Source organism: Schistocerca cancellata, chromosome 2 (assembly GCF_023864275.1).
Source record: "Schistocerca cancellata isolate TAMUIC-IGC-003103 chromosome 2, iqSchCanc2.1, whole genome shotgun sequence".
In the NCBI taxonomy this organism is placed as follows: Eukaryota; Metazoa; Arthropoda; class Insecta; order Orthoptera; family Acrididae; genus Schistocerca; species Schistocerca cancellata.
The window spans coordinates 499667631-499682526 of NC_064627.1; the positions used below are offsets into that span (position 1 = coordinate 499667631).

Consider the following 14896-nt stretch of genomic DNA (forward strand, 5'->3'; position numbering starts at 1 on the left):
AACACAGAGGGGGGGGGGGGGGGGGGGGAGAGAAAGAAAGAGAGAGAGAGAGAGAGAGAGAGAGAGAGAGAGAGAGAGAGAGAGCTTGGCTTACCCAGCCAAGTGGGGGCTTTGCCTGAGTGGAAGTTTATTTCACTAGCTGCCTGTGGAACTCCATGACAAATTCAGCAGAAAAAAAAGGAACACCCTCAAAGGGAAGAAGGGCATACTGTCTGGGTGTGTTAACACCCATTGCGAGCTTTGACTCATTAAAGAATTCCATATAGTAATAAGCCACTTACGATGTCTCAGAATGTGTCTTTGATTATTAAGATAGGAGATAAGCTTTGAAAAAGTGCCTCCTTTCTACATATATGTTGGACTACAGTGTATACCAGTCACACAAAAATTTATGAGGTGTCTTAGGAATGGCACACTAATGGTGGAAATTGCCACATCACACCAACCTGAAGCCTTGGAGACCATGAAAGATTTTTGAGAATACCCAGTTGTGATAAAACTTCACAACAATGTTTCTTTCTAGCAAGGGTTTTTCACTTGTGGAAACCTGATGGATATTGACTTAAAGGAGCTGAGGAAAGAGTGAGAACATCCCACTGTGATGAATGTTAAAAATTAAGTGATGTGAGAGAATGTTAAATTGGAAAAGATGTCTTCATTCATTCTCTAGTTCTCCTGTGTTGGCTGAGCTTACTACAGCAGCACTCCTCCTTCTGAAAATGAGACTATATATTCCTGACCCAATACACTGTTCCAAATGTCAACATGATGGACACTCCACTACAGCATGCAATAGACGGACATTTTATGTAAATTTGGCCAAGGCACAAGCAAAATGGGAATCCTTGTACGGCTCCTCTGTTTAGTTTGAAGTGCAAAGCAGTCATGCTGCTTGGTGCCGTGACTGCCAAGTTTTGGAGGATGAGAGGAAAATCCAGGAGATAAAAGTTACAAGGAGAATCCCTATTTTGGAACTCGGAAACCACCAAGATTTGTAACCTCATTTGCTTTGGTAGCAAAAACTTGATCCTTAAAGAGAGGATTCCTCGATGCAGACTTTATCATCTGAAGGTGCCACGGACACCTGCACATGCAAGTGCACTTGCAATGGAGAAGTTGCTACCAGACAACATATGAATCTTACAAGCTTACTGAACAAACAGTGGAAAATGCAGGATGGAATAATGACAATATTATGGAAAGGATACAAGACTGTTCACTGTATAAAGGAGATGTTGAGTTGCAGACAGGAACAACAAAGAGACTGCAATTTTTCTGTTGAGTCTGTCTGGAGCTCAAAACCTATATGGTGAGTAGCAATCTATCCTTTGCATAACATTGTCATCAAATGTAACCAACAAGTCACAAATAGCGACAGGTAGACAGACTGAAAATCAGTATTATGCCACCAATGATTAAGTCACCACCATCTCCAGTGATGGGGGGAGGTATGGTAGAGAGGTTTAGAGAGTGAAACAGGACAGTCCAAAGCCATCAGACCACACTGCATTAGTATTGTATAATGAAGCTGATGGAAGTACAGGAAATATGGATGTAGAAATGTGGTTGAAGGAACCATAAAGCCATTCCAGCAGGATATGCTGTTGCAGCATCCCCACTTGACAGATAGAAACTGGTCAAGAACACATAAAACCTCACCAATAAAATGTCTCCCATTTTACAGTGGAACACAAGTTGACTTGGAACATATATGGAGGAAGTCAGACTCTTAGCACAGGTCAGACCTTTACACTTGTGTTTACAGGAAACATATTTTAAATTATCTGATCCCTCTATGTTTAGAGGCTGTACACTGATCATCCAGAATATTATGACCACCTACTTAATAGCTGCTATGTCCCACTTTGGCACGGATAATGGTGGCGACATATCATGACATGAAAGCAATGAGGCCTTAGTAGGTTGCTGGAGGGAGTTGGCACCACATCTGCACACATAAGTCACCTAATTCCTGTACATTCCAGGAAAGGGGGGCAATGAGCTCTGTTAACACATTCCGTCACATCCCAGATGTGTTTGATTCAGTTCAGATCTGGAGAGTTGGGAGAGAACATCAATTGGAACTTGCAACTGCATTCCTCGAATCCTCCACCACAATCCTGACCTTTTTTTCTCCTTCAGTCTTATGATTTGTTTATTGCAGCCTGCCTTGAATTCGTCTTCTGTGCCAACTTCTTCATCTCAGAATAGCTCTTGCAACCTACATCCTCAGTTATTTGCTGGATGTATTCATGTCTGACTTCCTCTACAGTTTTTATCCTCTAAAGCTCCGTCTAGTCCGTGGAAGTTATTCCCTGATGTCTGAACAGATGTCCTACCATGCTGTCTGTTCTTCTTGTCAGTGTTTCCAACATATTTCTTTCCTTTCCAATTCAGCACAGAACCTCCTCACTCCTTATCTTACCAGTCCACCTAATTTTTAACATTTGTCTGTAGCACCACATCTCAAATGCTTTTATTCTCATCTGTTCTGATTTTCCCACAATCCATTTTTCTCTCCATACAGTGCTGAGCTCCAAACGTACTTTCACAGAAATTACTTCCTATGTTTGATACTAGTAGACTTCTCTTGGCCAGGAACGCCCTTCTTGCCAGTGCTAGTGTGCTTTTGATGGCCTCTAGCTCTGTCCGTCATTGTTTATTTTGCTGCCTAAGTAACAGAATCCCTTAACTTCATCTACTTCATGACCATCAATCCTGATGTTAAGTTTCTCGCTGGTCTCATTTCTGCTACTTCACATTACGTTCGTCTTTCTGCGATTTACTCCCAATCCATATTCTGCACTCATTAGACCGTTCATTCCGTTCAGCAGATAATATAATTCTTCTTCAGTTTCTCTGAGGATAGCAGTATCATCAGTGGATTGTATCATTCATATCCTTTCACCTTGAATTTTAATTCCACTGCTGAACCTTTCTTTTATTTTTGTAATTGCTTCTTCGATGTATAGATCAAAAAGTAGTAGCGAAAGAATAGATCCCTGTTTTACAGCTTTTTTAAGCTGTACACTTCATTCTTGGTCTTCCACTCTTATTATTCCTTCTTGGCTCTTGTACATCTTGTATATTACTCATCTTTCTCTATAGCTTATCCCTATTTTCCTCACAATTTTGAATATCTTGCACCATTTGATATTGTTGAATGCTTTTTCCAAGTCAACAAATCCTTTGACCATGTCTTGATTTTTCTTTATTCTTGTCTTTCATTATCAACTGCAATGTCAGAATTGCCTGTCTGGTGCCTGTACCTTTCCTAAAGCCAAACACATCTTCAATTTTCTTTTCCAGTCTTCTTTATATTATTAGTGTCAGCATCTTAGATGGATGTGCTGTCAAGCTGGTTGTGTGATAATTGTCACATGTCAGCTCTTGCAGTCTTCTGAACTGTGTGGATGATGTTTTTCCAAAAGTCAGATGGTATATTGCCAGACTCATACATTCTACACACCAACACGAATAGTTGTTTTGTTGCCACTACTCCCAATGATTTTAGAAATTCTGGTGGAATATTTCTATCACATCTTCGTTATTTGATCTTAAGTCTCCCAAAGCTCTTTTAAATTATGATTCTAATACCAGATCTCCCATCTCCTCTAAATCAACTGTTGTTTCTTCTTCCATCTTCCATCCCCCCATAGAGGCCTTCAATGTACTCTTTCCACCCATCTGCTCTCTCCTCTGCATGTGACAGTGGAATTCCCACTGTACTCTTAATGTTATCACCCTTTCTTTTAGTTTCACTGAAAGTTGTTTTGACATTTCCATGTGCTGAGTCAGTCCTGACAATTTTTTTTCTAATGCAACCATTTTGCCTTAGCTTCACTGCACTTCCTACTTATTTCATTCCTCAGCAACTTGTATTTCTGTATTTGTGAATTGCCCAGAACAATTTTGAACTTCCTTCTTTCCTCGATCAACTGAAGTATTTCTTTTTCTGTTACCCATGGCTTCTTCGAGTTACCGTCTTTGTACCTATGTTTTTCTTTCCAGCTTCTGTGACTACCCTTTTTAGAGTTGTCCATTCCTCTTCAGCTGTGATACCCGTTGAGCTATTCCGTATTGAAGTATCTATAGCCTTAGAGCACTTCAAGCATATCTCTTCATTCCTTATTACTTCCATATCTCACCTCTTTGTTTATTGATTCTTCCTGATTAATCTCTTAAACTTTAGCCTATTCATCACCACTACTACATTGTGATCTTAGTCTATACCTGCTCCTGGATATGCATGACAATCCACTACCTGATTTTGAAATCTAATTGAAATCTTCCCATACCTCCCAGCCTTTTCCAAGTATTCCTCCTCCTCTTGTGATTCTTGAACAGAGTATTTGCTATTACTACCTGAAATCTATAACACAATTCAGTTAATCATTCTCCTCTCTCATTCCTTGTGCCAAGCCCATATTCTTTTGTAAGTCTTTCTTCTACTCCATCCCCCACAACCGCATTTCAGTCCACCATGACTGTTTGATTTTCATCTCCCTTCACATACTGAATTACCCATTCAATATCCTCTGTATACCTTCTCTCTCTCTTCATCTTCAGCTTGCAACGTCGGCATGTACACCTGAACTATCAATGTCGGTGTTGGTTTGCTGTCGATTCTGATGAGAACAACCCTATCACTGAAATGTTCACAGTAACACAATCTCTGCCCTACCTTCCTATTCAATACTACTTCTGTTATACCATTTTCTGCTGTTGTTCACGTTACCTGTACTCACCTGGCCAGAAATCCTTGTCTTCTTTCCGTTTCACTTCTCGGACCCCTGCTCTATCTAGATTGAGCCTTTCCAATTTCCTTTTCAGATTTTCTAGCTTCTGACATTGCACACTCTGAATTGTAGAACATTATCTTTTCATTGGTTACTCAATCTTTTTCTCATGGCCACCTTCCTCTTAGAAGTCCTCTCCCAGAGATATGAAAGGGAGACTATTCCGGAATCTTTTTCCAACGGAGAGATCATCATAACATGTTTCCAGTTACAGACCACATGTTCTGTGGATACACATTACGTGTCTTTAATGCCTTCTGCATCTTCATGCTGTTGATCATTGCTGATTCTTCCACTTCTAGGGGCCGTTTCTCATCTCATGGGCAAGAGAGTACCCTGAACCTTTGTTGACTCCTCCGACCTCTTTGACAAGACCGTTGGCATAGTGAGGGTAAGTTCTTATGCCGGAAGTTTTCTACCACCGTTACTGATTTTTATTGAAAATTTAAGCAGTAGCAGAGTTCAAACTGAGGACTGAGGACGTTTTGATTACTAATCACAGATGCTACCCCTAGACCATGGGTCATGTGTTATCTTGTTGAAAAATGCCACTGCCGATGGGAAACACATTGTCATGTAGGGTTGTATGTGGTCTGTAACCAGTGTATGGTACTACTTGACCATCATGGTGCCTCTCACAAGCTCCACTGGACTCATGGATACCCACGTGAATGTTTCCCAGAGCTTAGTGGAGCAGCTGCCAGCTTGTCTCTATCCTGCAGCACAGATATCAAGGAGCTGTTCCCCTGGAAGATGATAGATTTGTGTCCTTCCATTGGCATGATGAAGAAGGTATCGGGATTCATCAGACCATGCAATGCTCTGCCACTGCACCAACATCCAGTGCTGATGGTCACATGCCCGTTTCATTCATAGATGCCAGTGTCGTGATGTTAACATTGGCATATCCATGGGTCTTCTGATGTGGAGGCCTATTGTTAGGAGTGTTCCATGCCCTGTGTGTTCAGGCACACTTGTACTCTACCCAGCATTAAAGCTTGATGTTAGTTCCACCACATTTTACTACCTGTCATATTTTACCAGTCTGCGCAGCCTACGGTGTCCAACATCTGTGATGAGGGTTGGCCACCCAACCCCACATCGTCTAGACTTGGTTTCAACATGTGTTGAAGACACTCAGCGCAGCACTCCATGAATGCCTGACAGTTCACACTATTTCTGAAATGCTTGCGCTGAGTCTCTAGGCCATCAAAATCTGCCCCATGTCAAACTCAGATGGATCCCACATCTTCCCCGTTCTACACACGGACAGCATGCTCACTTATACTACATGTACCATGTATGTGTCTGACTAACAGACATTCCTCGTCAGGTGACCCTGCTATCGCCTGGATGGGTTTATATCGATAGTAGAGCAATGGTCATAATATACTGGCTGTTAAGTTTAGATTCCACAGAAAGGATGACGTAAGTAGCGAAATAGCTAAAGAAGGCGTCACCATCTCTGTAAAAGACACATAATACTCCTCGACTCTCTTACACACCAGCTTGCAAGCAGTTAATGCAAAGGCGCACATGTGCCATATGGGAAGACCTTATACTCCCTTTACTTGCCATTGAATTTAGCTCCAGAGGGTGAGCTCCTCTGCAACCTCATCACACAGGTCCCTTGGCTGTTCCTCCTTTGTGGAGGCTTAAGCACATACCATGTACTGTGGGGCTCCACCACCAGGTGTCCACAGAGTGAAGCTGTTGAGGCTTTTATGTTGTCTGAAAATAGCTTTCTCCTCAATGGGGAGGAAAACACAGGCTTCAGCACTGCCAGTGGGTCGTTCTCTACCATCAATCTATCCTTATGCTCTTCAGTCCTCACACACACTTTTCAACACCATCCACCACACTACTGATTCAACTATGCCAAAGTTTTCAGGGCAGTCACGAAGACCACCTGCTCCTTGTTGGAGTGACAAATGCCACTGTGTAATTAGGAGTAGGTGTCTGGCCTTGCAGAGTTTCGAGTATTGACTATTGGATGAGAATCTCACAGTCTTTTAGCTGGGAAGGGCAAAAAGCTGTTGTACACTTAGGAAGAGCAAAAAGAGATCATGGCTACAGCTTATGAACTCCATCAGCCATTGCACTTAACCAACCTATGTATGGAAAACCGTTAGGAGGATTTTGGGGACAGGTGGGTGGTACCCTATTAAAATTGGTATGAGGAATGAAGATTGCGTGACTAGCAAGAGACACATTGTCCAGACCAAGGTAGAGCACTTCACTCAAATCAGGGCCACTGTTGGCCAAGATCCAGCTTTATGTCATTACTGAGCACTTGCTGAGAGGGACATTAGGGACTTAAGTTCCACCAGTGATGAAGTCTATAACTGCTCCCCCTCTTTGTGGTAGCTGGATTCAGCATTGATTGCAATAAATGACATGGGAGTATTTCACTACAAAGTGCTTTACAGCATGTTGCTGCACGTCACTGGGACTGCTAAGAGAATCCATTTTGAACTTTTTAAGTTAAAATAGGAAACTGGACAATTTCGTGGCGCATAAAAGAAAGCTATTTTAATTCCACTTCTTAAACAGGGGAAAGACCATAAATACCTAATTAGTTACCATAATGTTGCCCTCACTAGACTGTGGTAGAGGCCTTGGAGTGAACAGTCAAATTCTGTCTTGTCTGGATTTTAGACAGAGTTTCCTATGCAACCAGCACACATTCTTGGTGTGACACAGTCTTCCCTTTCCAAGGGAATGGAGGGACCTAGAAGATGGCATGCTTAAGCTCCTGCTAGTTTGTCCAGTGTTATCTCTGTCAGATTAATTGAGTGAATGAAGTGGCCTTCTATTTTAACATAATAGACTTGCATGGTTTTTATTTTATCTTAGACTCAGAATCACATAGGCTTCTTTCATTAACAGTAGCAATGTTGAAAGTTAACTTTGACCTAATGCAACTGAACCTACTGAGCATCTAGTGATAGAGCCTCAAGTGCTGAACTATCTGTTCTGATATTAGATAGAGCTGCAGCCATGAACTGTGAAGAATACACATGAAGACTTATGTGCAAGCTGTACTATGAAAAGGATAGTCTTTTCACCATGTAGCAGAGATGTTGAGTCGCAGATGGATACAACAAAAAGACTATCGGAAAAAGGCCTTCAAAATTAAAAAACATTCATACACACATTCATGAAGATACCACACACACACACACACACACACACACACACACACACACGACCACAGCTCTATCAGTTAATATTGTTAAATTCTATCCTGGATTTTCCATTGTATGAGTTGGTATCTGCAAGCTTTTTGGGATGCAAATGACCCATTCCCTAAACTACTGGTACACTGAATGTGATTGTGGTTGCAAGTGGTATTTTCTTAATCAGTTCTTGAGTGTGTAGCATTTTATTTTTTCTCACTGATGTTGTTGGGCACTTGAAAGCATTTTTATCTTTGAGTATCAGCTAACATAGTAGCCATGGAAGAGGAAAATCAACCCAAATGAAAACTATAATTTTCCAAGTCTCTCATCCGTATTGAAACTCACTTTGAAACTATGTAATGCCAACCAAATTAAATTCAGAAGCATGGAATGAATGGAATCCAAGAGGATAAATTGAAATAGTTGTTTAAACTCTGTGGCTGGCAATCTTAATTTTGAGTGGAGCAGGATAGTGGTATTTTCATTGTTTGTGTTTCTCCCTACATAGAGTAAATTGGAGTTTGCTGTATATGCTGTTTGGAAGAGTGGTTGTAGACCTTTACCAAATCATTCTTGAAATATTCAGACTGATCTGTAAATATCAGCATATGAAATGGAAAGCATTATGACTCAGATTATTAAATTATCTCCTTTTTTTTATTTTTTTATTTTTTTTTTATTGCAGGTTGGAGGATTAAAAATGGAATATGGCAATGAGCAGGTAGCTTTTGTTTCTTGGAGTCCTTATGCAGACAGCTCTATTGAACAAAATGAAGTTTCTGTTAGCTCTGTCTTTGCACAGAAACTAGGGTTAAAAAATGAGGATACAGTGCTTATTTCTTATTTTCCAAATGTTGCTGCAGTGAGCAAAGTGTGTGTTTCACCACTGTCATCTGAAGACTGGGATCTTTTAGTAAGTGAATAATTTATGTTATATATTGTCTATATTAACTGCATTTGGCTCAGACACTAAAAAATCTTTGTTTATATTCACTGAAAATAAAGTCTGAAATGTATTTGAAGAAATATTGCACACTATACTAGAATGAAAAGTCAATTAAAACTTAGTCATTTAATTGTGTATTAGTGTAATTCTTGAACTTGTCATACTTCAATATGTAGGATAATAGCTTATACCATATTTTATAATGTGTGCTAATATTTGACATAAAGTGTGAATTATCTTTTCTTGAGACATTACAGGTGTTAGTTCTTTTCCAAATATGTATGGATCAATTTTTTTGCTAATAGTTTAATTGGTTAAACTTAATTGCAAATTATTCTACTTAGTTTTTGCCACCCTATATGAGAAAATGCCAGACCTAGAATGCACATAGCTGAACTGTGTTTTCAAATTGAATATTCTTAGGCTATGAAGAATACATGCTGCATTGACTGTATGTGGCAAGTGGAAACTGTGTTAGGGTGTGGGTCTCTAAATTGGTTGGGCATCTAAATTGATTCCCTTCTTTTGCGTGCAGTGTGCTGATGGTTGTGCTCTTCAAGCATGCCACAAGGAGTGACATGAAGCTTTGAAGTGTCCTGGTTTGGGGCACAGTTACAGTAACTCGAAGATTACATTCACTCATCAATTTATTGGTGCAATCAATTTATGGTTACAAATGTAAGTTCTGTGCTCTGTTAGCAGCTCAAAAAAAAAAAAAAAAAAAAATAAAAAAAGAATAAAATAAAAAAAATCCTTCTTGAAAATAAAGGAATGACTTCTTTGACAACTTAAAGTTCTTGGAAAACAGCATAAATAAATCTTGGTGTGAGTCTATCCTCTGAAAAGTTCTCTTGCAAAAGAAAAAGACTCTTCATACACATGCACAGTAGGCAGAAAATTAAAGTCCCATCTCATGAGCAATACAAGGAGTTCCAGCTTCAGAGTCCACAACTTGAGCCCTGTGTAGTGATGCATGTTGGTGCTGGGTGGAAATGCATGTCGGTCCTGGGTGGCAAGGGCAATGTCGAGTCTGGGCGGCAGCGTGGTGCTGGCAAACTTCTCCTTCTGCTGGTGGAGATGGAACTGCTTGCTGCTCGCCGGGTGATGGCAGTTATACCCACGTGATGAATGACTATTTGATAGCTATTGGTTTAGCAATGTGGTTTTGGTTTGGCTGAGGAAAATGGTGTGGTAGATGCACCAAAGGTTGGGGGCTTCTACTGCTCTTCTGTGTGCCCTTGGTACTAGTGTGCTTCCTTGGCCAGGTGAAATTCGGCTGACTTCCGCTGGTGTGCCTGTGGAGCTGGAGCAATGACCTGCGTGGTAGTGTGACATTGGGTGTTGGTGTCATTGTAGGAGACACTGGAAACACAGCATATCTTCTCCCCTTCCCCAAGAAATACTGAGTAGAGGCAGAGGCAAGACTTGAAGTCGAGGGCCGTGTCATTGCCGGAAGCATAGCTGCAGGGCCGGGCAGGGGATGCTGGTGGATCGATGTCCATTGGGACAGCAGGTGAAGCTGTCAACAGGCTGGGCGCAGGAGCAACACATTGGCTGGGCATGCAGTGAGTCACGAGTCCTGTGTACCTGAAACGGAGAGAGGAGGGGCCGATTCTGTCGGAGGTGGGTAACCACAGTGGGTGCAGAGTTGGTTTAGATGTTGTGGGATTGGGAGCCATCGAGGAATGTGATGAGAAGTATAACTTGGTCCAGGTGATGGGAAATGGTGGCCGGCAGCCACCGTAGCTGGTCGTGGACAAAATTCATTGCCCATTTTGGTGTCCAGGAGAAAAACAATGCCAACGGGAAGAAGGGGGAGAGGTGGGATGGTCTGTGAGATGGAGAATGGACAGGGAGGAGCAGAGAGGGTGAATATGGAGCTCTTAGCTGGAGAGGAGCCCTCCATCGGAGTGGCATGCTATGATGTGAGAAAAAGGTGAAGAGTCTCTTTGAGGGAGTGGTGCTGGTGTAGTTTGGATATTTGAGGCTTAAAGTCCACACAAAATGCTCAGCAGTGCCATTGGAGGCAGGGTGGAAAGGTGTAGTGTGGATTAATGCAATGATGCAATTAGTACAGAAGGCAGAAAATTCATAGGACGTAAACTGACGCTCATTATCCGTGACAATAGATTCAGGAAGTCCCTCAAGGGTGACAATTTGTGTGAAGACCCAAACGGTGTGGGAAGAGGAAAGTGGAAGACATGCAGGCCATGAACGGAAAACTGGACACAGTGTCCACTACAATAAGCCACAATGAGCCAAGGAAGGGGCCGGCAATGTCCAATTATAAGCAGGACCAAGGGATGGCGGTGGAAAGTCATGGGAAGTATCACTGAGGCTGGTCTACCTGCTGTCTATGGCAGATAGGGCAGGTGGCAACCAAATCCATGATATCAGAACCCATTCCCTGCCAGTAGTCATTATGGCAAGCCAGCTGCTTGGTAAGAACAGTCCCCCATTGTCCTTCGTGGAGCAACCGGAGGACACAGTTGTGGAGAACCACCGGAATGACCACTCGAGTGCGGCCGTTGTCGCCCTGTAGCAGGACAATGCCATCCAGGGAAGAGAGGTCCTGGTGACAACCCCAGAATACCTGAGATCCAGATGTGCCAGAGCCTTCCTTTTGCAGGGCCAGCAGTGCTGGATGTGCTGGAGGAGGATGTGAAGGATCAAATCTTCTGCAGCATGGTGTTGGTAGAGGTCCACAACTAGGGGTAGCCACACAATGGTGACATTGGCAGTGGGGTCGAGGTGGCAGCAGATTTTGGGATCAGCTTCGAATGCCGGATCCTCTCGCAGTAGAAGCCGGAAAGGAATTCAGCTTTGGCATGGTGGGTGGTAGAGTGAAAAACTGTCTCATTAAAATAGGTAGAGATGAACAGGGTTCAGTGCTGGAGGCAGCAGGCTGTGTTGGTGGGACCAGGTGCTACAGCTCAGAGGAGGAGTAGCAGGGGCTTGTGATCCATATAGAGGATAAATGGACACCCATAGACATAATCGTGGAACATTTTGGACCCAAAACTAATGGCCAATGCTTTTTATGTGGTTTGGCTGTAGTTACACTGAGCAGAATTAAGAGTTTTAGAGACAAATGCAATCGGCCACTCCACTCCATCAGTCACTTGGGTAGAACAGTTCCCACATCATAACTGGAGGCTTTGGCGGTGTGCATGAGTGGCCGGGACGGATCATAGGTCATCAAGCAGGTAGGCTTGAGGAGCGCCTATCTTAATACGCGGAACACCATGTCACACCCGGGGGACAAGCACCACTGGACATTCTTGCAGAGGCGGTGATGGAGAGGCTCCAAAATGACAGCTGCATTGGGAATGAAATGGTGGTAATAGTTCAGTTGACCTAAGACAGATTTGAGTTGAGTCTTGTTTAGAGGCACAGAGAGCTTCTGGATGGACTTAACAAACTGTGGGACTGGGTGGATTCCAGAAACACGAAGGATACGGCCAAGATATTCCACTTGTCACACAAACAGGTCACCCTTGTCCTTGTTACAATGGAGGCCCATATGATCAAACACTGCAAACAAAGGTCCAGATTGTGGCCGAGGTCTTCGGCAGAGACACCAGCACCCAAGGTATCGTCCAGGTAGTTGGCAGCATGCAGAACATCCCACAAAAATTGCTTAAGTTACCGCTAGAAAATCGCCAGTGCTCTGCCGATACCGAAAGGGAGTCAATTGTATTGAAAAAGACCCAATGGGGTATTAATAATGAAAATGTTCCTGGATGCTGCATCCAAAGGAAGTTGGAGGTATGGGTCACGAAGATCAATTTTTGCAAAAATCTTGCCGGTGCCCAGTTTCTACAAAATCTCAACTTTGGGGATAGGGTAAGAGTCCACAACTGACTGGGCATTGACCATGACACTGAAATGGTTGCAGATGTGTAAGGCACCATCTGGATTCTCGACAAAAACTATGGGGTAGCCCAGCAGCTGTTGGAGATAGGAGTGAGGACACCAGAGTTCCTGTTGGAGATGGTCTCGGAGTGCAAAGGGAATGGTTCAAGCTTTCTAAAACTTAGGAACAGCTGACAGAAGAAGTGGGGCATGTGCCTCAAAGTCCTCGAGGCCAGAAGAGGGTGCAGAAAACACTTCGAGGTACTTGACAAACAATTTGGAGGGATAGGAATCTGCCTCCACCTGACTGACATGAGGATTGGTATTGTGAATTTGGATCCCCCGAAGTGGTGAAAGGGTCCAAGCCAAGATGGTTAGGAGTGCAAGGTAGATCACCACCAGAATGCGCCCCGTGAAAGCTGTATCCCCCTACTGATTACGAGAAGAGAGGGTGCCCTCAACTGGAATGAGGTTGTTGCTAAAAGTGTGTAGCTGGGTGTGGGGAGGCTGGAGAGGGGAGATCCCAGGGCTTTGTATGTCGGCCAGTTAATGATGGTGACAGACTACCCTGTATCGATTTAGAGAGAATCTGGGATGCCGTCAAGCAGGACAGGGAGAGACACTGATTTGTGGGAGGAAGGGAGCACTATGTGGATCAGGAGGACAGATGGCGGAGTATCACTGCCCTCAGAGTTGTCAGAGTCAGAGGTGACAGGAGATGCCCAGTCGACAGACATCACCTAGGAGCAGCAAACTTCTGACCAATGGCCGGACTTTCCACATGCCAAACATTTGGCATGGTGGAAAAATGGCTAGTAAAACATTGACTGCAGGAGGGAAGGGCATTCAAGGGAGGGTTCCTTAAGGTTGAGCAAATTGTTCTGGAGAGCCTCATCTGGGGAGTGCACTAGAACTGTGTCACACACCAGGGAGGAAGTGTACAAACGTTTACACTGGCCATTAGTGTGCTAGAAACAAGAGTCCCGAGGGTCCCTGGAGTCAGCTAATCCACTCCCTATAAGACTCGTGAAACAGTTTGTAACAACTAAAAACATGGTAGATGGCCACGGGCACATGAACATTGGAATCAAAATAGTCAGGGAGGCTGGACTTCAGAAGTTTATAGGAAACAAGAGTCCAGATCACCCTCAGAATGCTGCTGTTGGATGAGTTGGTACACAATGGGGCCGGCATTGGCCACAAGAGAAGCACGCCACTAGACATCAACTGTCAACACATGGATCAAGAAATGTTATTCCATATGCACTAGGTAAAATGACCACAGCTTCACTTTGTGGTCAAACACTACAAAGGCAGGGGGTGGCTGCTGGAACTCCTGGCTGGGGGGCAAGGGCTGTGTCCACGTGCTCTGAAACTTCTGGTGGTCAGTGCACCAGATCCGTGAGCTTCTCCAGAAGAGCCTCGTTGACCCACTGCATCGGTTGTAGCAGAAGGATCATTGGATGAGTAAGTTCCGTGGGCACATCTACCAACGCCATGTCAATACAAAACACAGAAGCCGTATCTGGAACAGTCACGTGAAATTCTTGCCACACCTCGTCGCCAGCTGAAGTGCCCCAGCTTGGGACACTTTTATAGTTACTTAGTGATTACACTCACTAAATCAATTTATTGACACAATCAATTTGTGTTCACAAACATAAGTTCTGTGCTCTGTTTATACCATAATATGCTGTATACATACAGAGGGACAGGTGGGATGGTTACAGACAAGAAAAAATTAGTAGAATTTTAATGTTATTTAGATATATTCTTCAGTATGTATGGAGATGAGGCAGCCTTTCTGTTATGGGAGCCGCTGGTTCACAATGTCAGAATATTAGTAGAAATAGCCCTGTTGCACACATGAAATTATTAGAACAGAAAAAGTTTTAAAGAGATAGAGAAGTTCGCTTACTCCAGCCCATAGAACTTCAGAAATACTATGACAATATGGCAGGAGACCAATTAACCACTACTCTTGCATCATAAACAAAATGGTGTGAATTTCAAATGCAGTTGATGGGGAAAACTATGTGTGAAAGAGAGAACGGGAGTTGCTAGCTAGGCAAGGAATTTCTAGATATTTATTGCAAGTGGCAGCATAGAATATA

At 43.1% G+C, this 14896-nt stretch overlaps 1 protein-coding gene across 3 annotated transcripts in view; it reads left to right on the forward strand.

Annotated features, from left to right (window-relative positions):
* LOC126162044 (peroxisome biogenesis factor 1) overlaps positions 1-14896 on the forward strand; it is a 371455-nt gene that overhangs the window by 19408 nt on the left and 337151 nt on the right. For 2 of the 3 annotated variants that reach the window (XM_049918280.1, XM_049918281.1), the window contains exon 2: positions 8667-8894. In XM_049918280.1, coding sequence (XP_049774237.1) covers positions 8667-8894 — 228 coding nt within the window. Of the gene's footprint in view, positions 1-5101; positions 5191-8666; positions 8895-14896 lie in introns of all 3 variants that reach the window. The other variant, XM_049918282.1, reaches the window with a different exon arrangement.